At 34.8% G+C, this 22,503-nt stretch overlaps 4 protein-coding genes and 1 pseudogene across 6 annotated transcripts; 2 read left to right on the forward strand and 3 right to left on the reverse strand.

Moving 5' to 3' along the window:
• The first annotated feature begins 5,184 nt into the window (after positions 1-5,184).
• On the forward strand, positions 5,185-6,322 carry LOC106299144 (auxin-responsive protein IAA30-like). 2 transcript variants are annotated; one of them, XM_013735277.1, is made up of 3 exons: positions 5,185-5,578; positions 5,989-6,085; positions 6,186-6,322. In XM_013735277.1, the coding sequence occupies exons 1-3, from the start codon at positions 5,209-5,211 to the stop codon at positions 6,238-6,240; spliced, it is 522 nt and encodes a 173-aa protein (XP_013590731.1). In that variant the 5' UTR covers positions 5,185-5,208; the 3' UTR covers positions 6,241-6,322. The 2 variants fall into 2 exon arrangements, with proteins under 2 accessions (XP_013590731.1, XP_013590732.1); XM_013735278.1 differs by having other exon boundaries at positions 5,989-6,065; positions 6,152-6,230.
• A 705-nt stretch (positions 6,323-7,027) lies between these two features.
• Positions 7,028-9,933, reverse strand: LOC106296500 (probable polygalacturonase). Of its 2 annotated transcripts, XM_013732644.1 has the most exons (8): positions 9,827-9,933; positions 9,625-9,731; positions 9,386-9,506; positions 8,738-9,058; positions 8,541-8,661; positions 8,285-8,459; positions 8,132-8,202; positions 7,028-8,020 (listed from the first exon to the last, which is right to left on the reverse strand). In XM_013732644.1, the coding sequence occupies exons 3-8, from the start codon at positions 9,401-9,403 to the stop codon at positions 7,308-7,310; spliced, it is 1,419 nt and encodes a 472-aa protein (XP_013588098.1). In that variant the 5' UTR covers positions 9,404-9,506; positions 9,625-9,731; positions 9,827-9,933; the 3' UTR covers positions 7,028-7,307. The 2 variants fall into 2 exon arrangements, with proteins under 2 accessions (XP_013588098.1, XP_013588097.1); XM_013732643.1 differs by having other exon boundaries at positions 9,654-9,931.
• A 1,354-nt stretch (positions 9,934-11,287) lies between these two features.
• On the reverse strand, positions 11,288-14,927 carry LOC106299597 (annotated as a pseudogene).
• Positions 14,928-15,480: 553 nt separating this feature from the next.
• Positions 15,481-18,776, reverse strand: LOC106296344 (proline--tRNA ligase, cytoplasmic-like). The gene is made up of 12 exons (XM_013732462.1): positions 18,673-18,776; positions 18,034-18,195; positions 17,842-17,931; positions 17,645-17,761; positions 17,378-17,565; positions 17,148-17,214; positions 16,923-17,045; positions 16,675-16,827; positions 16,297-16,581; positions 15,976-16,194; positions 15,793-15,886; positions 15,481-15,716 (listed from the first exon to the last, which is right to left on the reverse strand). The coding sequence occupies exons 2-12, from the start codon at positions 18,175-18,177 to the stop codon at positions 15,652-15,654; spliced, it is 1,545 nt and encodes a 514-aa protein (XP_013587916.1). The 5' UTR covers positions 18,178-18,195; positions 18,673-18,776; the 3' UTR covers positions 15,481-15,651.
• Positions 18,777-20,546: 1,770 nt separating this feature from the next.
• On the forward strand, positions 20,547-22,481 carry LOC106300027 (L-cysteine desulfhydrase). The gene is made up of 2 exons (XM_013736072.1): positions 20,547-22,013; positions 22,197-22,481. The coding sequence occupies exon 1, from the start codon at positions 20,641-20,643 to the stop codon at positions 22,003-22,005; it is 1,365 nt and encodes a 454-aa protein (XP_013591526.1). The 5' UTR covers positions 20,547-20,640; the 3' UTR covers positions 22,006-22,013; positions 22,197-22,481.
• The last annotated feature ends 22 nt before the right edge of the window (positions 22,482-22,503 follow it).

Raw genomic sequence — 22,503 nt, forward strand, 5'->3', positions numbered from 1 at the left:
ATGCAGAGGATGTACCCGAACGAGGTGTTCCCGGACGTGCCAGACCCGTAGTTTTTTTTTTTCCAAAAACTCGGAATGTTTTATTTTATTTGTGAAACTTTGAATATTAATTAATATGATTTCAATTTTAATTTTAATTTTATATTTTCAAATTTAAATTTCAAAATTTTTATTTTTTTAAAAAAAAATATTTTTTTTTAAATTCCGAGGAAATGAACCCTCGGAATATACCGAGGGACATCTTCCTCGGAATATACCGAGGGACCCCGTTCCTTGGAATATACCGAGGGACATGTTCCTCGGAATATACCGAGGGACATGTTCATCGGAATATTCCGAGGAACCCCGTTCCTCGGAATTTTCCGAGGGACGCATTCCGAGGAACAGTTCGTCGGAACTTCCGAGGATTGGACCATCGGAAAGTCCATCGAAATATCCCGAGGAAGTTCTCCCTCGGTATATTCCGAGGAGCTTTCCGACGAACTGGGTCCAACAATTTTATATACCCTAAGCGAATTTTTAGTTAAATATTTTTTTTATGTTTTAATTATATCACTACAAGAAAACAGCGACATACTGAGGAAAAAAATCGTTGGTATCTCGTCGGAATAACGTTATTCCGACGACATACCGACGATTTTTTTCCTCAGTATGTCGCTGTTTTCTTGTAGTGATATAATTAAAACATAAAAAAAATATTTAACTAAAAATTCGCTTAGGGTATATAAAATTGTTGGACCGATAATGTATATGTAGGATGTTCAAAAAGTTTTAGAAGCTTTAATTGTATATATATTTTTTTAAATTACATTTGGTGTGATGATTTTTTTTGAAAAAAATATAAAATTTGATTTATATACATATCCAAACAAAGATTATAATTTTTGAATGAAGACCTTAATTCGAATATACTAACAACTTTTTACATATAAAAAAGTTTATGAATAGAATGGTTTGTTAAATTTGGTGTTTAAATATGGACAATAGAGTATATTTTTAAAACATACCAAATATAAAAAGGAAAAAAAAAAGAGGAATATAAGGATTTTTATAAAAAAAGAATAGAAGGAGTTTATAATCATCTTGATGTTGTTAAAAAAAAATCATCTTGATTGGTCATGTTCAAGCAAAGGAGTGATCAATTCAAAAGGCGACAAAGTGAGGAGACACGTGGAAAAAGGCACGTGATGTGGGGAATGTGAAAATGTTGTCGATGGTGGTTTTATGGGCATTGTGTCTGCATTTTCTTGTGCTTGTGAAAAATTATGTTTTCAAGTGTGTGAGGAGAATTGTGACGTCTCCTTAAGTCCATAGGAGAAGCATCTTTCATTAGCTCCTCTCTTTAAGGTTACGCATTCATTACTCATCCATCATGCTTGCCTCCCTTTTCTCTTTTTTTTTTCTCTCTCTTTTTTCCCCATTTATTTCTCGGTTTCTTTCTTCCTTCGATTTATTACATGTAACGTATAAAACCAAAGAACATGCAATTTTCTGTGTGGCCGAAAATTGGTACATGTCTTTATATAAAAAATCCAAAGAGTATATTTTTTAAAGACATGTTGATTTCTTTAGCCACCTTAATTTTTTTTTATAAAGATACAAAGGAGAGGACATAGCAGCAGATAAATAACTAATTTGATGTGTTTTGGTTTATGGCACGCAAAGATGATAGACACAAAAGCACTACCTTTTTGCTTATAAAGAAAGAAGTTTAAATAATCCACTTTAATTACGTATAAAAGAGTTGGTTTTAAATAGTGTAAAAGTTTTTGGTTGGACTTGACTATTTGCTTTATGTTGAAATAAAGTAACAGAAAAAAGAAATAAAGTAACAATCAAACTATCAAAGAAATTGAGTGTAACTAAAAGGGAAGTAGATTAAAGCAAGATCACCAGTGAACCCTCCTTAGATTTCATCTTTTTAATTTTTTATTATTAAATTTTTTTTTTCTTTTTGATTTTTTTAAGAAAAAAAAAACTAGATTAATTGTGGACCGCCACGATACGTGGGGTCCACGCTACCGTGTTGAACTTTATGAGAGAAGGGTTCAGCCGAAAAAACTTTAGGAAAGAAAAGTTCATGTGATTAAATTATTTTATTTTTTTTTTTTTTGATTTTGATGTGAACTCTCCCCCGTAAACTTTCAATGGGTGCTGTTAGAATCATGTGAAGCACTCTCAATGGGTGCTGTTAGAATCATGTGAAGCTCAAACTCTCGTCATGCTTGGATACTATGTAGTCCATGTAGACTTTTTGTTTTGTTTTTATTTTCATAATCAAAAACACTATTAGCGAGCTGATGACGTAATTGAGACGTGAGCACTTGTTATTTGATTAAACAAATATTACTATTTTATGCTAAGAAGAACATTTTAAAAATGTCTCGCGGTTATAAAGAAGAGTACCCTTAATTATGGAAATTGTGTTTGTCGAACCCACGAATGCATCTATGCGCGTCACGATAAACTCATGCTTTGAATTTGATCAAATGAACGAGGACTAAAATTTAAGTAAACCATGGTTTAAAAAAAATTAATGCACATTGTTCTAATTTTTTTTCCAAGAAATAATGTTCTTATCGGGTTAGAACATGCATCTCTTGACTACGTTCATCTAACTCCTTAAGGATTTAACGTGTTTATAAAAAAAAAAAAAACTCCTTAAAGATAGGCCTTACATTTTATTTTGATTAATATGTAATGTATGTAACAATGCAACTTCTACAAACACTTAGTGGCGTATAAGTCTTTTCGATTTCATCTTTGTTTTAGTTCTGCTTAAAGGCCGCTCAAATATGTGTCTCAGTTAAGTTTTTTTTCTTGATAAAGCTCACTAATGTCTGCATAAAATCGTTTTTTGTTTGCTTATGATGCAATATAAATTTACAATAACAAGAAATGATATGCAGCAACTGCGTATCTTACAACATTTTCAGTGTAAAATTTCCATTTTTCTCCAAAATGGAATAACTTCAGTACGAGGTTGAATTTGCTCCAATCTTACTCTATTTTTTTTTAATGAAAATTGAGTAATGAGCAAAAAATAAAATCATTACTCCATTTATGGAGTAAATCCATGTTTATTATATTATAGAGTGAAAAATGGAACGAGGTTGGAGCATTTCTTATTTCAAACTCCATTTTGAAAAAAATTATGGAGTGAGATTATAGATACTTTTATATTTTCCGCACATTTGTCATTTTAATTAGATAAGTAAAATCCAAGAATAATAAATACTTCATCCGTTTTTAATAGATAACGTTTTAGTATTATGCACACATATCAAGTAAACTTTATTCTTAATATTTTTAACGAAAAGCATCAATAATTATTCATCTGTAAAAATAAACGGTATAATACAAAAGTTCATACAATATAAAAAGTTAATAAAATTTGCATAAATGAAAGTTTTCTAGCTAACATTTTAATGTTAAATATTTCATTTGTTTCATAATAGGTGTCATTTAAAGTTTTTACATACTCATTAAAATTGTTAATTAATTTTTTTATTTACTTCTATTTAGTATAACATTTTGTTTGGTTTTATTAATTATTGAACTAAAAGAAAAATAAAATTGGAAAATTATTTACTAAATAATACTTTTAATGTAAAACGATACTTTTAATGAAATAAAATTTAAAGGTTAAAATGACTCTTATTATAAAACAAAGAGAGTATTAAAAACAGAAGGAGTAGTCCAGATAAATATTGAAGGGAAATTGCTAGGTGATGCTATTACCCCTGACTGGGAAACAGTAGCCACAATGTTACAGCCTTCGCATTGTAGGATAGATATAGTGATGAAGCGAATGACGTTCCAAACAATTACATACACTATTTGGAAATAAAGAAACTCAAGGCATCATGGGGGAACTGGACATCGACAAAGGCAATCACATGTACCATTGATAAGCTGATACGCAATCGTATCTCTTCTTTTCGCTATGCAAGGGATCATCAAATGGAAGGGATGATGAAAAGAAGGTTTGAACTAAGTTTAGAATAATACTTTGGTTTTACATTTTTTAATTCTTTTTTAGTAGATTCACATAAATAGGTCTTATTCCGTAAATGTTCTATCTATCTGATAAATAAATTTGATATTCAATCAGAAAAAAATAGAAGGAGTTAGGGATGGCAAAAATATCCGGAACCGAAGAACCGATCCGAAACCGACCTGAAAATCAGGGTCCCGAACCCGATCGGACCCGGGGTAAATAACCGAATTGGTCCTAAATTAATGTATCCGAAGAACCGGTACCTAATCCAATCTAAACCGAGAACCGAATGAGTATCCCAAAATATCTAAAATGTAAATATATATTTACAAATATTATTTATAATTATATGTATGATTATTTTAATAATTTAAATTTAAATTATAAATTAAATATATTAGTTATTTTGAATACTTTTTGTATTTTCGGATAAAATATGATAGTTTGGATAGAAATACTCAAACAAAACAGTACCTAATAAGTATTTTTGGTTATTTTTTTGTACATTTGGGTAGTTTAGATACAAAATATCCGAAACGAATCAGGTAATATGGTTACTTTGGGTAATATTATCCGAACCCGTTTCAGATACATTGATTATTCGGTTTTTTCAGATTCTTTTACATCATAACCAAACCCACCCAGACCCGAGAGAATCCGACCCGAAATTTTGTAATACCCAAACGGAGCCTAATTTCTAAACTCGAAAAACCTGATACCCGAAAGAACTGAGCCGTACCCGAATGTCCATGCCTAGAAGGAGTACCGAAATATTAGACAAACTCTATATGTTTGTGTTTGTTTGTCAAGAAATACTAAGAAACAATGTTTTTTTTGGTAAACGAAGAGTACTAGGAGTCGAGTGTTTACTTTGAAACAATACACGCTCAGTTAAACACAACACATCCAACAAAAAAATTCGAGCACAAAGTCAAACCAACACTTTGACCAAATGTCTACATGACACGTGTATCTGTTGTCTGCTACATCAACAACATCTTTAACCACACTGTCTCATCATTCCACCATCTCCATTTTAATTTTTATTGAAAAACAAAAATATCACCAAGACCATATCAATATCAATTCTTCCTCTTCGAAAAAAATATTAAAAAAATAAAAAATCCTCCTCTATATATATATATACACACACACACGTTCAAATCATTAATCACCTATTTAGATACAAACCAGAGAGAACAAAAGAAATGGGAAGAGGTAGAAGCTCATCGTCTTCGTCGATAGAGAGTAGCTGCAAAAGCAACCCATTTGGTGGCTCTTCAAGTAATACTCGGAACCTAAGCACGGACCTGAGGCTTGGACTCAGCTTTGGATCATCTCCCGGTCAATATTACAGCGGTGGAGAAAATCATGAATATGAAGTCGTTGCGGCTGATCATGAGATGATCATGGAAGAAGAAGAAGAAGATCAAAACGAGTGTAATAGTCTTGGAAGCTTCTTCGTGAAGGTGAACATGGAAGGAGTTCCTATTGGAAGAAAGATCGATCTCTTTGCTCTTAATGGATACCATGATTTGATCACAACTCTCGACTACATGTTCAACGCTTCAATCCTATGTAAGAATCTACACACACATATATACATATTCAAATATTAATATTTGCATGTAAACCATAACCCATTTTATATATATCCTTTTGTTTTGGCTCTTTTAAGATTATAAACTATCATATCATCCAATATGATCATATATATATATATAGTTATATATCTTTGCATGCAGAAACGGTATGTATAAAACATTGTCTATAGTTTCGAAAGTATTAGTGGTTAATATGTGTATATCATTTTGCTTCCAAACGTTAAAAAAATATATGTTTAGCAATTGTTTCACACCCCCGAAATTTAAAGCAGGTCATGTAGACCATGATCAATTCTATCTATAGAGTTAAGAATGCGTGGTATGTGAGCAAGAAGAGTGAGAGTATAGTGGGTGAATGGTAAATAAGAATGAATACTGTAACAGGGGCTGAAGAAGAAGAGATGTGTAGCGAGAAGAGTCACGTGTTAACGTATGCAGACAAGGAAGGTGACTGGATGATGGTAGGAGATGTTCCTTGGGAGTAAGTAGTTTCCTTATTTAATTTATTAAATTTCCAATTAAACACACTTTTCAATTTATGATGCAGAAGTCAAATGGGTGTTTAATTGATTATTCTATAGGATGTTCTTGTCTAGCGTGAGAAGACTAAAGATCTCAAGAGCTTATCACTACTGATTTAAAAACAAAAGCAAAGATGGAATGTAGAATTGACTAATACAGTGGGTGAAAAAGTTAGTTTTGTTCAAAAAAAAAAAAAGTTAGTTTTGTAATGATGTAAATCACTTGTCGAAGGTTTATTCAAAGTTTTGTTTCTACTGTATTACGTTATTTTATTGTTCTGTTGTAACTTGTAAGGAGGAAAAAATTCAGACCCTTCTTAAGAAGTTTTTTTGTTGTTGTTTATTAGTATGCAAAAATTAGTTTCAGAAATTGCATTACTAGTTTATGATTTGGTATAATACAACTAGTCTTATATGAACCGATTTAGCACATTACTTGTTTCGGTTTGCTATCAGATTTTTAATCAAATATATCTTTAAGTTTAAGTTGAGTTTTTTTTTCTTGTAGATTGTTTGAATTAAGTTATCCGAATGTGTTTGACAAAAAAAAGTTATCCGAATGTTTTTTCTTGGTAGAATATTTTTCTGTTAATAATCTTTTTTTTTTTGTTAATTAGAGATGTTATATTCTAACGAGACATAACGAAATAGTCCTATTTTGTCTGACCAAATAACAACAATTTTGTTCCTTACATGAATTGAACTTACAGATTTACACTTTACATTAAACCAATCCTTTACCACTAAGCTATCATTCAGTTATTTTTCTTTAGTTTTTTAGTTGTTATTTTTGGATCAAACGCTAATAGCTACAGTTTTCTTTTTCTAATGGAATTTGAGATTGCAGAAATAATTGTTAGCAACACAAGAATTCAATCAGAAGAAAAAAAAACACAAAAAAATCAGTTTCAAGCATCTTTGAGAAGAAGATATTACACTTGTTCTGCTCACCAAAGCATTAAAAATCCCATACAAAAAAACAACAACAAAAAAGCTCTCAAGTCACTCTGATTATTCTCCTCACTGCACACAAATTTACAACAAAACAACAAAAATGAAGAAAGAACGAAAGCATCACTTTTGAAAAACAAAACCTCAGAAAAAAATGGAAGGAAAATTTGAAGAGGTTTCTTCACACTCAAGCAAACTGTGTGTGTTTCCCTTAGGTCAAACTCCAGTAACTTACCAAGAAAGCAACCATGGTGATCTACTTAAACCACTTGATTTCTCCAGATCATTCTCTGATAACCCAAAACAATCAGAGCTATGCTCCGGGAAGATATTCTCTCCAAAAGAATCACAAGTAATCTCCGGCGAAACCCACTGTGAATAGCCTCTAACGTGTGAGCATTTCCATGGAGCTTTCTTCGAGTTCTTCTTCACTATAAGAGTAACATTAAGAAAACATATGTTCTTAAACTCATCTCCTTCTATACCTTCAAGAAGACCCGCCACACCGATACCTTCACCATTAACATTCTCAAACGTTATCTTCTCTATAACCGGAAGTGCCTTGGGATCGAAGTTTTCATCAGGATGTTCACCGTACTTACCAGTGAACCTAATAGCTTTCTGCACGTTATGGAACTTCACGTTAGACACATGAACGTTTCTAACGTACCCGCCTCGTCCAGGAGAAGTCTTGATCCTGATTCCGGTATTGGAGTTGAATAGATGTAAGTCTTTGATATAGATGTCAGAAACACCTCCTGACATTTCACTTCCTATCGCTATTCCTGAGCTTGAAGTGGTTTGACCCGTTACCCGGTTGATCTTGATCTTGGAGCTCGGTCTTGCGTAGGATATGCCGTACTCATCCCATCCGCTTTTTATCGACACTAAATCATCTCCAGTAACTATGTAACAATCCTCTATGCAAACGTTAGTTGATGAATCTGCATTAAGAAAAATGGTATTAACTAGCCTATAACGGATACGAGTCAATCCACTTATCACCAATTGGTTTTAGATTAAACTCTACGAGTAAAGTTTGCAATGGAACTCACCTGGATCAACTCCGTCTGTGTTTGGAGAGTCAAGAGGAGCCAAGATTGTGAGATTCTTTACAAGAACATCTCTGTTCAGACAACCAAAAATAAATCCATATCAGAACACAAGATTAGCTGAAGTCAAATCTCATTAGATAAGTTAGAACTAACCTGCAATAAACAGGATGAATGTTCCAAAAGGGTGAATTCAAGAAGGTGAGGTTGGAGATGATAAGACCTGTAGTGTTTATGAGCTCAACAATATGAGGTCTTGTATAGTTTAGCTCTCCGTTTCTAAACCAATCCCACCATACACTTCCTTGACCATCTATAGTCCCATTCTCACCTATAATTACAGTACCATCATCAGACTAACATCAACGTTTCAAAAACGAATCATCCATATACATTGTTTAACTAGTAGTACCTGTTATGACTACATCTGTGAGGTTCTGACCATATATAAGACTCCTATGTCTTCTACCAGGCAACTCTCTTCCTCGTCCATATGATGGTAAAGGATCAACCACAGGCCAATTCTCCGAGCTCTGAGAAAGACATTTAAGTTTTATAAGTAATGTCATTGTTATATAATAACAAAATGTATTCTTGTGAAAGACTTGCCGTTGAACCGAGAATGGTTGCACCCTTGTCTAGCCATAACGTTAGATGGCTGATAAGGTCGAAACTACCGGTAAGCCACTGACCAGCAGGAACAAAAAGCTTGGCACCGCCTTTATCAGAGAAAGAGTTGAGGTAGAACAGAGCATTCTGAAAGGCTTTAGTGTTTAGAGTGACACCATCTCCAACCGCTCCAAACTCTGTGATTGAGACGCTGTGAGGCCGGTGAAGAATCACCGAGTTTGAATATTCACAATGCAGGCTTCCACCAACACTATACCAAGCACCATAGAAGAATGCTTGTACCAGGAGCACATACCAGAGCTGCAAAAAAAAAAAAAAAAAAAAAAACCAGATAAATGCATGAACAATGAGTGTATGAACTTTAAAGCTCATGAAAAATAGAGATATAGTTAGGTGAGTACTACATTTCACCTCTATAAGCAAGCAAACATCAAATCAGGAAGAAAGAGGGAAATCTAGAACAGTAAGTCTAAAATTATCAAAACTTTTAATCAGATTTCAGATCTCAGCAGACAAGACATAGTATAACCAGATTTGAGAAGACAAGAGCATTGGAGTTTTGAGTATGTTTCATCATATGTCTAAACAAGAGAAGAAGCAAGAGAGGATAAGATTGATAGAACTTACAAGGAAAGATCTCTTCATATGAACAGAAGATCTGTGATCTCCTTCACCACCTCTAGAAATTTAAATCTTCTTGACAAACAATCTGAACTTATTTTACTTCTCTCTCTCTCTCTCACACAGACTGTAAGAAAATAATCAAAAATTTGAAAGATTAGTTTTCTCTCTCTCTCATAAGAGTGTAGCAAGTTGGAAAGAGTGATTAGATGGGGTCAGGGGTGAGAGGAAACAGGGGAACCCACACTGGACAGCAAGTATCATTGAAAGTGACCTGTTTGTGCCCGCCAAAGATTCAAGCAGTAGTAGGTCCATCATCTTCTACCTTCTCCGTACCATTTTTCATTACCTCCTTCCAGTTTTAATGACTTTAACAAATCAAAAATTAAAGAAGAAAGACGAAGAAGAAGAACATTCGATGAAATCTATGATGTCTGGAGATTATACCTTATTCTATGTTCTGTTAGAAAGTGACAAAGATAGGTCACAGATAAGCTAAAGCCAGAAAGAAAGAAAGAGAAGAAAGACCAGTCTGTAAAATGATCACTAAGGAATCAATTTTTTGATTTACTTTTTTTTTTGAATAAGCATATTCCATGTGATCCCAACTCAAATAGTATTAGAATAAATTTTTTTTTTTTAACACTATGGGTTCATCAGTTATCACGAGAAGAAGAAGATGATGGATCACGTGACACGTGGCACAGATCTCCTTACATAAGTGAGCATTGACTATCTGCTAATGTAATTAATTACACAGTAAACTAATTTATTTTTTTGTATAACAGTTACTAATATATTACAGTTAGTAAAAATCAGAAGTGCTTTCGACACGTGTGCTAGAGAAGCAAATAAACAATCATAACAAGATTTAAGTATTGCATTCAAGTTCCAAGAAAGTCACAAATATTTTTCGATTTGCAGAGCAAACCTTCAACTATACTTAAATGCAGTCAACTCTCGTAGATAAATTGTCATTAGCATGTCTTTGTGGAATTAAGGATTGTTTTTATATATTTCTGTAGAGCTCGAATGATTTTTTTTTTTAAATTACAAACTCATACTATTCGGAAAGGAGGCAATAGATTAGAGAAAATTAAGAAGACAGACAGTGTGATGAAACGTGTTGTTGGAGTCTAATAGACCAATGGAACACCCATGATTACTATGCTTAATTATCCCTTTAAAGAGATTACCAAACATACCATCATAATGAACAGAGACCGGATTTATCAAGTTTAAGTACCCCAGCGTACACTTAAACTTTTAAAATGTCTAGAAGTTTTGGACCAGGCCGTACGTCTCCCAAGACAAAAGCCAAACCATTTAAATTAATTATCTTTTTTGTTTATCGATTGTATTATTAAGCTTTCTGAGCAAAAAAAATTTAAATAATGAAAACTAACAAAACAAATATAGAAAAATGATACACCATTAGAGATCTAAAGTAAATTAACATAAATCTATCTTGCGTATGGATAACCAAAGATTTTTCATATAAAAACTTCATATTTATTTTTGGAATAGTTGAATTCCAAGGGAGATAATTTTCATATTAATCCAAAACCACCATTTAAATTAATTATCTTAACGAAACATCTCTTACTGACTATAATCGAAGAGTTTTAATCAAATAGGTCAATTCCTAGTTTGTTTCTGATATGATTTCTATATACTTAACATCTGTATTAAATTAAAATTCATAAGAAATTCTTCAAAACAAAGAGCATCACACAACAAGAGAGACGAAAAAGCTTTACTGAATATATGAATAACAATAACAATATCAATTGTCAATAACAGATTTGCACTTTAAATGTTATGGCTAAGCATCAAAACCAGACCAAAATCAAAACGAAGTAGAAAGAAAGACGCAACAAGAAGCAAACATGTAATGAACGGATGAACCTAATAACTCTTGCCCCAATAAGTCCACTTCTTAGCAAGCTTTCCTGAAGCAAAACATAGAGTCCCTGCAACAAAAACATATTATGCTTTAATTAGTCCTGATAACATCTGAGCTTCAAGAGAGATAAAATGTCAAAGTTAAGTAGAGTTTGTGACCTACCTTCTGGAATTTCAGGCTGATCAAATGGAGAACAAAGAGTCTTAGCTGCTCCAACTTCATCTTTGGTCCTTCTCTTAACATCCATTTCAACCTCCTACAATAAGGCAAGAAGACATTAAAAAGAGGCTTCTACAAAAATTTGTAAGGGTCTTTGTGTGACATTACCTCTTCATCGCTCCATGGAGCTAAAATGAGTTTCTTTTGACCAAGTGCTTCAACAAACTCATCCCAAGTCTTTACAACCACACAAGCATCATCTCGCTTCTGCTTAGCTACATCAAACATGTTTTGCTGAATCTTTCCAAGCAACTCCTTAACGTGTTCAACTAAACCTACTCTTGGAACATCAGCCTTAACTCCATTATCTCTTCTCACAGTTCTGACCTGCTTTTTGGCTAAATCTCTAGGTCCGATCTCAATTCTAAGTGGAACACCTTTTATCTCCCAATGTGAATACTTCCATTTAGGAGAATAGTTATCGGACAAATCTTCTTTAGCACGTATACCAGCTTCCCGCAAGGCATCTTTCACGGCACTGCAAGCTTTAGAAATCTCCTTGGTATCCGCATCTTTGAATGGCACTGGGATCACAATGACTTGGATTGGTGCTACTTTAGGAGGATTCACCAATCCTTTGTCATCTCCATGAGTCATTATTTCATGAGCAAGAACAAAAGCTTTCTACTAAAAAAAGAAGACTTTCAAGATTTTTTTCCTTCTGCCACACCAGTTCATTTTTTCCTTCTTTATTTGTAAATTCGATGTCAAACATCTTTGCAAACTTTGTTCCTAGGCAATGCGAGGTTGCACCTTGTATACCACGACCAGTTTCTGGTATGAAAGCCTAAAACACAATCACATTTTTTGGTTTGTAAAGAATTATGTGACAACTCCTTAATCAGTCCAAATTTTTAAATGTAACTATTACCTCAACACTTGTGGTGTAACGTGCACCTGCAAACTTCTCATTCTCACTCTTCATACCTTTTACAACCGGGACTACGAGATATTCTTCATAAAGGTGACGGTAATGGTCCAAAACCTCAAGAACCTAAACAATTAAGCAGAGAAATTAACATGTTTTTTCAAGTATAAATTAAAGTGGTTAAGATTTAGATCACAAAGGGCAAACTAGTGCTACCTCTTTATCTGCCTCTTCTTCTGTAGCGTGAGCAGTGTGTCCTTCTTGCCACAAGAACTCTCGGCTCCTGCGATGATAAGAATTCAAGATTCAAGTCATATAAAACGATTAGTGTCTTAACTCAAGAAGTTATTGAAAATCTAAGAGAGTATATGAATGGAGTAGGTTTGCTAAACTCCCATCTAACAACATTGTTCCATTGGTTCAGCTCCAAAGGCAAGTCACGGTGGCTCTTTATCCACTTGCTGAAGTAAGGATATATATCACAGTCTCACTCGTTGGACGAATTGCAATTGGAACGTTCAAATCAGATTTACCAGCTTTTGTAACCCATGCAACCTTTAAAACAGATTAACATAGCATCCAAGATTGGTTAAAAAAACACACCCAAAAGTTAATAGAATTTTTAAGTATATGTATACACGCAAACCTCTGGAGCAAAACCTTGTACGTGATCCTTCTCCTTCTCAAGAACACTAGCTGATACAAACAGAGGGAAATAATTCTCATCCACTTCTGCTTTCTCCAATACAGCATCAAAGTAAGTCTACAAAAAAATGGTACTTAATTAATCATTGAGCTTGAAAAACAAAAGAAAGAGATGATTTTGTTTTTAAGTTAACTAACTCGCATTATATTCCAAATCTTCATAGCATTTGGCCTTAGAATGTAACATTCACTTATATCATAGTATGCCATCATCTCACCACACCTGCAAACCTTTTTTAAAACAATAAAACCAGATGTTACAAAACTAGTTTTAGGACAAAAGAAGTGAAACTAGAAACAGTTAAAGTATAGACTTATCCCCTATATATTATTTGTGAAATATTACAACTTCTTTTTGTAGCCACATGTCATCATTAGGATGATTCTTAGAATTACTAGAGAAATAGGTTGGTCCATCTAATTATATAATAATTTTTTTATTAAACTAACCATAAATTCATTATTAATGTCATTTATTATTTCATTAAATAAAAATTACGGAATTGCCTAATGTGGATAAAGTATATATGACAATTAATGATTTTGAATAATAAATATCTGATAAAAAAATGTATTTTCTATCAAATTTGTTTAATTTAAAACTATTAAAATAACTTTTAAAAAACACAATAACCATAATATAAAAATTTAGATTTTTCTGTATATTTTATATTTTGAATTTTAAAAAATGACTATAAATTACTAAAACTGTTAAAAGTCTCACATTCAAATTTTGCGATCCATGGTTTAAAATTTTTGTTATGACAAAATACAAATAATTACAAAATCATATAAGTAAAAGTCTAATTTAATTAATCATTAAGATTTAAAATATATATGTATATATATCATTCTAAATTAAACTATAAACCATATTGAATAAATAAATATTTTAGTTTCAAAATTTACTTTGAATAATGTTTTTTGATAAAAGTTTTGAACTAACATTGATAAATTTTTTTAAATTATCAATTACTAAAATTATTAATCCCACAATTAAAATTTTGTTATCAGTAATTTAAAGTTTTTGCTATTAAAGATACACATGATCAAAAAAACATATGAGTAGAAAGCATCATTTAAAAAAAAAATAGACATTAATATTAAAAATATACTATGTATGTTAATATCATTTAAATTTAATTACATATCCTATAAAAAAAAATTTATAAAATTGTTTGGATTAATAAAATTGATTTATACGTTCGCACCAATTTAATTATATATGTAATAGTTAATGATTTTTAATTATTCAATATATATTTATTATTTCATAATATGTAAGAACATATAATACATAAAATAATTTTTATATTTAATTTTTATCCCGCGCAAGGTGCTGGTCTTAATCTAGTAAACCATGTATTACCTAAGAATGCCATTGTCCGAAAGCTTCATCTTTCTTGACCGTTACGCCAAGACTGGTGTCAACAGTCTCCACAGAGTCTTCCTCTACGTTAACAGAATTTCTTACATCAACGACGAGTTCTCCACTTAATTCTTGATTACTCGAAACCCTATTCTCTTCGTCTTGAGAAACCATCGAATAAGCTTGTTCCAAGCTTGGTAATGGATCCATGTCAAGGATCTCGTTCTTAACATTGGTATAGATTGAAGCATCTAATCCCAAGAGGAACTGATGTAATCTCTCTTCGTTCCTAGATGTCTCCAAATCTTGGCAGTTGCTTCCACCACAAAGACACAAATTAGGTTTCTGTTGGTAAGTCGCGAGATCTTCCCAAATAGTTTTGAGTTTGTTGTAATAATCACAAACAGTCATGTCTTTCCTCTGCCTGCATGATCTTAAGTCTTCCTTTGAGTTCATAAACTCGAGCATTGTTCTTCTTCATCGTTTTTTTCTTTCTGCGAATTGAAACAATAAACAAGAAACTTGCTTTATAACAGAGATTTGAGGACTCAAGTTTGTGAGAGACTTGGGACTCAAGTTTCAGGGTTTTTCTTTTCAGGGGTTACTAAAGTTGATAAAATCTTTAACGTGGATTCTGCAAATATATATACTATGATTTTTAAGATATTTATCATATATTTAATTAATTACTAAAGATTTTAATGGATTAGTATTAATTATTTTCTATCGTTCCTTTTGTAAAGCAAATGGTTTATGTTTTTCTAAAAGTTTCTAAGAATCAGAAGTTACCAATATACTGTAACATGTTTTTTGGTAAGAATATTTGTGTACTATTCGTAACTTTTTACACAATAAAAAATTACTACGAATGAAATAATCAATTTCGGGTTAAAGGCAAGCAAAGGCTTATGAGCTTATCTAATAAACCAATTTAGGCAATGAAAACGATTCATGAAGACTAGATTCAGGGTTCTAATGACCTGATCACTATAACGGTATAACCTCAGAACCATAGTAACCCACAAGACCCAATCTCAAATTCACTGGTGATCTCATTTTTTCTCCTTCTAACAGTTCTTTTGAAACAAAACATCACTTTATAGTTCCAGTTAAGAAAAAAACTGAAATAACTTTTGAGTCAAAAATATCATCAAATCAAAGCACTTGAGTCTTTACAAGACATTGAACAAAAACATGAGGAACACTTAGTAACTCCTGCCCCAATAGGTCCATTTCTTCGCAGGCTTTCCAGATGCAAAGCAGAGAGTGCCTGTACATTCACAAAAAAACAATGACAGGTCAACGAGAGTTTCTCAAGAGAGATAAAAAGGTTCTCTGTTTCTGACCTTCAGGGAGTTCTGGCTGTTCAAATGGAGAACAGAGAGTTTTAGCTGCTCCAGTTTCACCTTTAGTGCGTGCCTTGACATCTCTCTCCACTTCCTGAAAATAATGAGATTAAAATTGCATTCTCCCTCACAGTTGATTTTCCACAAAAAGCTAGAAGAACAAGAGTTTCAGTTGTAACGCACCTCTTCGTCGCACCAGGGAGCTAAGATAAGTTTCTTTTGGTTGAGTGCACTGATAAACTCATCCCAAGTCCTAATTTCTTGCACACATGCTTCCCTCTTTTGCCTTGCCACTTCATACATGTTTTGCTGAATCTTCTCAAGCAGTTCCTTAACATGTTCGACTAAGCTACCTCTTGGGATATCCTCCTTAACTCCGTTGTCCCGTCTCACCGTTCTGACCTATACCCATGCAAAACAAAGATAAATGTACATATTTAAACCTAAAAACCACTGCCGAAGGAATAAAGGAGAGATATTCAACAGGCTAAAAACCACGCTTACCTGATCATTTTCAAGATCTCGGGGTCCAATCTCAATTCTCAATGGGACACCCTTCATTTCCCAGTTTGAATACTTCCATCCAGGAGAGTAGTTGTCCCTTAAATCTTCTTCAGCACGGATACCAGCTTCACTCAAGGCGGATACAGTAGCAGTACAAGCATCAAAGATTCCTTGTGTATTAGCATCTTTGTATGGCACAGGGATCACAACGACTTGCACAGATGCGACTTTAGGAGGAAGTATCAGGCCTTTGTCATCTCCGTGAGTCATAATCATTACTCCAATCTATATACAAGATTCAAAGTTGAAAAGTTAACAACAATAGAGAACTCATGAGGAAGAATAACCTATGTGAATAAAAAATAACTCAAGATTTACCGTCCTGGTACTGTAGGCCCAAGAATTCTGCCACACCATTTCTCTCTTTCCTTCCTCATCCTCATACCTGATCTCAAACATCTTCGCAAAGTTTTGTCCCAAACAATGAGAGGTTGCACCTTGTACACCACGACCCGTGTTTGGAATGAAAGCCTACAAAATGAAAGTTTTAATCCATAAAGAGAAAATCAACCAGTAAAAAAAGAAGAAGAATGTGTCTCTGACACGAGAATAGGAAAATTACATACCTCTACACTTGTAGTGTAAAGTCCCCCAGCAAACTTCTCATTTTCACTCTTCATACCTTTCACAACTGGGACTGCGAGATACTCTTCATATATGCGACGGTAAAGCTCCAAAATTTGAAGGACCTGAGAACAGTTAAAGCAGTAGAAGCTGCCAAGTTTAACTCTTGTTTGCAGCATAAAAGGAGATGTACTGGATCAAGTTATAAGTTGAGTAACTAGAGTTACCTCTTCATCGGCTTCTTCTTTTGTGGCGAAAGCAGTGTGCCCTTCCTGCCATAGGAATTCACGGCTCCTGCAATTAAAAAGGTCAGGCAATGGGCTATGAAAAAGGAAACTTCTGTGTTTGAGGGTTTAAACCCATACCAAAAGCCAGTATCTACAGCAAAAATATTTAACTAGCTCAAGAAAAGGGCATAAGCAAGAAAACTAGAAAGGAGTAATAGATGGTTTTGTACCGGATAAATGGGGTAGGGTTGCTGAACTCCCATCTAACAACATTGCACCACTGGTTGAGCTTCAAAGGCAAGTCACGGTGGCCCCTAATCCACTTGCTGTAGTAAGGGTACATCACTGTCTCACTGGTTGGACGAATTGCAATGGGGACTTCCAAGTCAGATTTGCCCGATTTTGTAACCCAAGCAACCTAAACAAACATTCAAATCTGTTAAACGAAGGCCTCTTTATCACAAGATAAAATCATATTAAGATATGCACAAACATACCTCTGGAGCGAAACCCTCGATGTGGTCCTTCTCCTTCTCGAGGACACCAGGAGATACAAAGAGAGGGAAGTAGCAATTCTTCACCTTCATTTTCTTGATTTCCGCATCAAAGAAAGTCTACATGAAAACAAACATGCTTTTACTATCATTGTGATTGACAAGAAATTTAATATAAAAAATAACGATGGTATACTCACTTGCATAATCTCCCAAATGGCCATTGACCATGGCCTAAGGATGTAACATCCAGAGATATCGTAGTACTCAATCATCTCGTGTTTACAAACCTAGACAGACATCAAAAAAAGAACTGTCATAAACAAATCTGCTTGGAACAAAACAAATGTTCAAATCACAACATGCTTGTTACCGAGTAAAAAAAAACAAACCTCAGAGTACCATTCCCCAAAGTTCTCATCTTTCTTAACGCTGAGGCCGAGACCTGTCTCCTTCTTAACGTCCTTCTTCTTCTTGCCGCCGCCACTGGGACCAGCCTTGTCAACCTTCTCTTTCTTCCCACTTGGACCAGCCATTCCAACCCTTTCTTCTTTCTGAATGCATTACGAAAGAGTCATCAAATTTTCAATAACAAAGCATCATGATACAGGGAAATAGAGGAAGCGATTGGATGACGTGGCAGAAGAAACACTATAAGATCACAAACTACAGGGAGGAAAAGAACAATCGAGAAATTGTAAAAGTTTGTTAGCTTTTTCTTCATCTTTTCTGTTACATGATTTTCCTATAAACTTTCTGGGAAAATTACTTAACGTTGTTCTAGAATCCTTTTCTTTCTTCGTGGATTCTTCACACTTGAGTTGAGTTTCTTTGTTCCATGAACATTGATTCTCTTTCATTCTATCGATACACGTTTTACTGTATTGCATCACCAGCAAGTTAAAGGATCAGTATAACCTAAGCACTAATCGATTCAGACTACAAATTCCCCAGGAAATGAACCAAAATCTCAATTGATTCACAAAGCAAACAGAGAACATTCGAGAGTAAGAGAAGAAGAAGAAGCTAACCAAATCGCCGATGAGCTGAAGACGGCGGAGGCAAACAACAACGAGCGAATTGAGAGAAACGGTTACAACTTGTAAACCCTTTTTGACTCACTTTAGCGAGCTTTCTCACTGAACTACACCCACTTATATCTCGCCACGTGTTAGGCCTCATCTATCTCTACGCTTATTCTCAATTTAAAATGGGCTAGGCCCAATTTTAGTCGTTAAGTCCACGTTTAATGCATTAACTATACTGTAATGGAGAAAAAATGGATACTATTCTAATCACATTCCACATTGGCAACTTGAATAATGGTTAGGTCATGGAAATGCTATTTTATAATCTCTAACTCGACCTAACAATACCCCATTTTATAGGCCCATTAAAACCCATGTTTCAAATTTTGACCCAAGTTTAAACATTTAATCGAACTTAGAACATGATTAAGGCCTGGGCGTTCGGATCGGGATCGGGCCGGTTTTTCCCGGATCCAGGTTTTTTCGGGTCCTAAATATTTAGATCCAATAGATATTTAGAAATTTTCGGTTCGAGTTTGGATCGGTTCGTCTCGGGTCCGCATCGGTTCGGATCTATAATTAAAATACCCATAAAATACTCATAATTTTTCGGGTTCATATCGGGTCCGGGTAGGGCTGGGCAAAAAATCTGAATCTGAAGAACCGAACCGAATCCGACCCGAAAAAGTAGTACCGAACCCGAACTGAAATTGATTAAATATCCGAACGGGTTCAAAATTTTGGTATCTAAAGAACCGGAACCGAACCCGACCCGAACCGAAGTATTCCGGATACCTGAATATATCCAAAATTGATTTGTATACCCCTTATATAAAAATATTTTAGATTTATTGTCTATTAAAAACATCCAAAATATATATGATATTTTTAAATTGTCCAAAATACTTGAAAATATATACAAATAGTCGAAAGTAAATGTCTAAAATAGCTAAAATATACTCAAAACACCAAAAATATTTGAAATATCTATTGATTATCTATCCAAATATTCAAATCAAATCAAATTATATGTTAAGTTTAGGTATTTTGACATATGTTATTCAAATTTTTGTGTAATATAATATTTTGTTTATAGATTTTGAGAAAATTAAAGTATATAATGAATTTTAAAATTTTTAAAATAATTTTAATAGGTTACCCGAACCTGAACCGAACCCGCACAGATCCGAACCAAAACTTAGAAATATCCAAATGGGACTGAAATCTTTGATCCCGAAAACCCGAAACCCGAATAGACCCGAACCGAACCCGAATGGGTACCCGAACGCCCACCCCTAGGTCCGAGTCGAATTCGGGTATTTAGGATCTGAAAAGGACATGATATACCCCATTCCATCAACTTTAGTTGAATATTTGTCATATATATCTAAAATTTTATAAAACAACTTAAATGAAACTATTAATAATTAAAATAAAACATTTTAAAACTCTAAATTTTACATTTTAACGCTTTATATTACTTAAAAAATGTTAAAAAAAATAATAACAAATGTTGTTCACAAAAGATATTTCAACTAAATTATAAAATAATATATATAAAAAATAGAACACAAAAACATCATAGTTTTAGATATAAATATTTTTAAGTCGGTACAAATCGGTTCTTATCGGATCAGGTCTATTGGGATCGGTTCTTTTCGGGTCAGTTCCTTTTTGGTTCTGGTTCTTTCGGGTAAAAAAAATTTAGACCCAAAAAATACTTCTAAATTTTTGGTCTGGTTACAGGTCGAATATTTTTAGGTCCGTTCAAGTTTGGGTCTTCAGAAAATGCCCAGACCTAATTAATGTCATCGTTTAGCGTTTATCTTAATCAAAACGAATTAAAATTAAAAAACAAAACAAAAATCATTAAATTTTGAAATATTTCTCAGTCGTTGTCGGGAAGCGCAAAAGTGTCACCGCACCACTAAATCGAAGACGAAACCCTAGAGGGAGGAGATTCTTATCCCGATGGCGGCGGACGATCGGCGGAACGGCGATTTGACGAATCACAACCACCGCGACCCGAAGAAGCCGCGCCTCTCCGAGTTCCTAACCGAGTCAGACATCCGCTCCGAGTTCGCCCACCACCAGACCGGCGTCGCCAGAGTCAACAACGGCAGCTTCGGTTGCTGTCCGAGCTCCGTCCTCGACGCGCAGCGCGAGTGGCAGCTTCGGTTTCTCCGCCAGCCGGACGAGTTCTACTTCAACGGCCTCCGCCGCGGACTGCTCGCGTCGCGAACCGTGATCAGTAGCCTAATCAACGCCGACGACGTCGACGAGGTGTCGCTGGTCGATAACGCCACCACGGCGGCGGCGATTGTGCTTCAGAGAGTTGGGAGGTGTTTCTCGGAAGGGAAGTATCAGAAGGAGGACACTGTGGTGATGTTTCACTGCGCGTTTCAGAGCGTGAAGAAGTCGATTCAGGCTTACGTCACGCGCGTGGGGGGGTCCACCGTTGAGGTTAGGTTGCCTTTCCCTGTGAGTTCGAACGATGAGATCGTCTCCGCGTTTAGAGAAGGGTTAAAGAAAGGTAGAGCGAACGGTAGAGCGGTTAGGTTAGCTATCATTGATCATATAACGTCGATGCCGTGCGTTTTGATGCCGGTGCGAGAGTTGGTTAATGTCTGCAGAGAGGAAGGTGTGGAGGAGGTTTTTGTCGACGCGGCACATGCCATTGGGAGTGTTAAAGTTGATGTTAAAGAGATTGGTGCTGATTACTATGTGAGCAATCTGCATAAATGGTTCTTTTGTCCGCCTTCTATCGCATTTTTCTACTGCAAGAAACGGAGTTCTGAGCTTGATGTGCATCACCCTGTGGTGTCTCATGAGTTTGGGAATGGTTTGGCTATAGAGAGTGCTTGGATTGGGACTAGGGATTACAGCTCGCAGCTTGTGGTTCCGTCTGTGATGGAGTTTGTGAAGAGGTTCGAGGGAGGGATCGATGGGATAATGGAGAGGAACCATGATGAAGCTGTGAGAATGGGGTTGATGCTGTGTAATGCTTGGGGGACAAATCTTGGGTCGCCTCCTGAAATGTGTGTTGGGATGGTTATGATCGGTTTGCCTTCAAAACTCTGTGTTGAAAGCGATGAGGATGCTGTTAAGCTGCGGTCGTATCTGCGGGTGCATCGTTTAGTGGAGGTTCCGGTTTATTTTCTTGGGTTGAGGGATGGCGAGGAAGGAGTGAGAGACAAAGACAGTGGGGTTATCACTGCGTACGTTCGGATATCTCGTCAGGTTTATAACGAAACAGAGGATTACGAGAGACTGAGAGACGCAATAACAGAGTTAGTCAAGGATCAGATGACTTGTCAAAACCTTCCTCCCGTGTAGTAAGCCAGGTATGCCTTTAAATTCAAATCTAGAGTTCACTCAAGCTACATATATCTAGTAGAATGCTTTATGTCTTGTTCCATTCTCTATGTGATGTTTGCTTGATTGTATATGGAACCAAACCCAATATGGCGATGTGTGTCTTCTAAAAGTGGATACTTTTGGTTTGGTTTGGTTTGGTTTGGTGGCAGATAGTTTGGTATATTCCGGTGTAACAATAAGGCTTTAGAGGAGGAGGAGCCACAGACACTAGCCAAGGTCCCGGAGGTAACTTTATTGTTGATGAGCTTGTGGTTGAGCGGCGTGCAATGGAAGAAGAGGCTCTAACCTTGAGGAGGCTTTTTAATGTGCTTTTAACGGTTAACACCTTTTGTATAATTATTGTGCAATAAAGTCAATGTTCATTAGATATTCTTCCTTCAAAATATGTATTCCATTCCGACAATTTTTCGTTATTTAAGACATTTTATCCAATATTTCACCATCGTTTTGATAAAC

Source organism: Brassica oleracea, chromosome C6 (assembly GCF_000695525.1).
Source record: "Brassica oleracea var. oleracea cultivar TO1000 chromosome C6, BOL, whole genome shotgun sequence".
NCBI classification, from domain to species: domain Eukaryota; kingdom Viridiplantae; phylum Streptophyta; class Magnoliopsida; order Brassicales; family Brassicaceae; genus Brassica; species Brassica oleracea.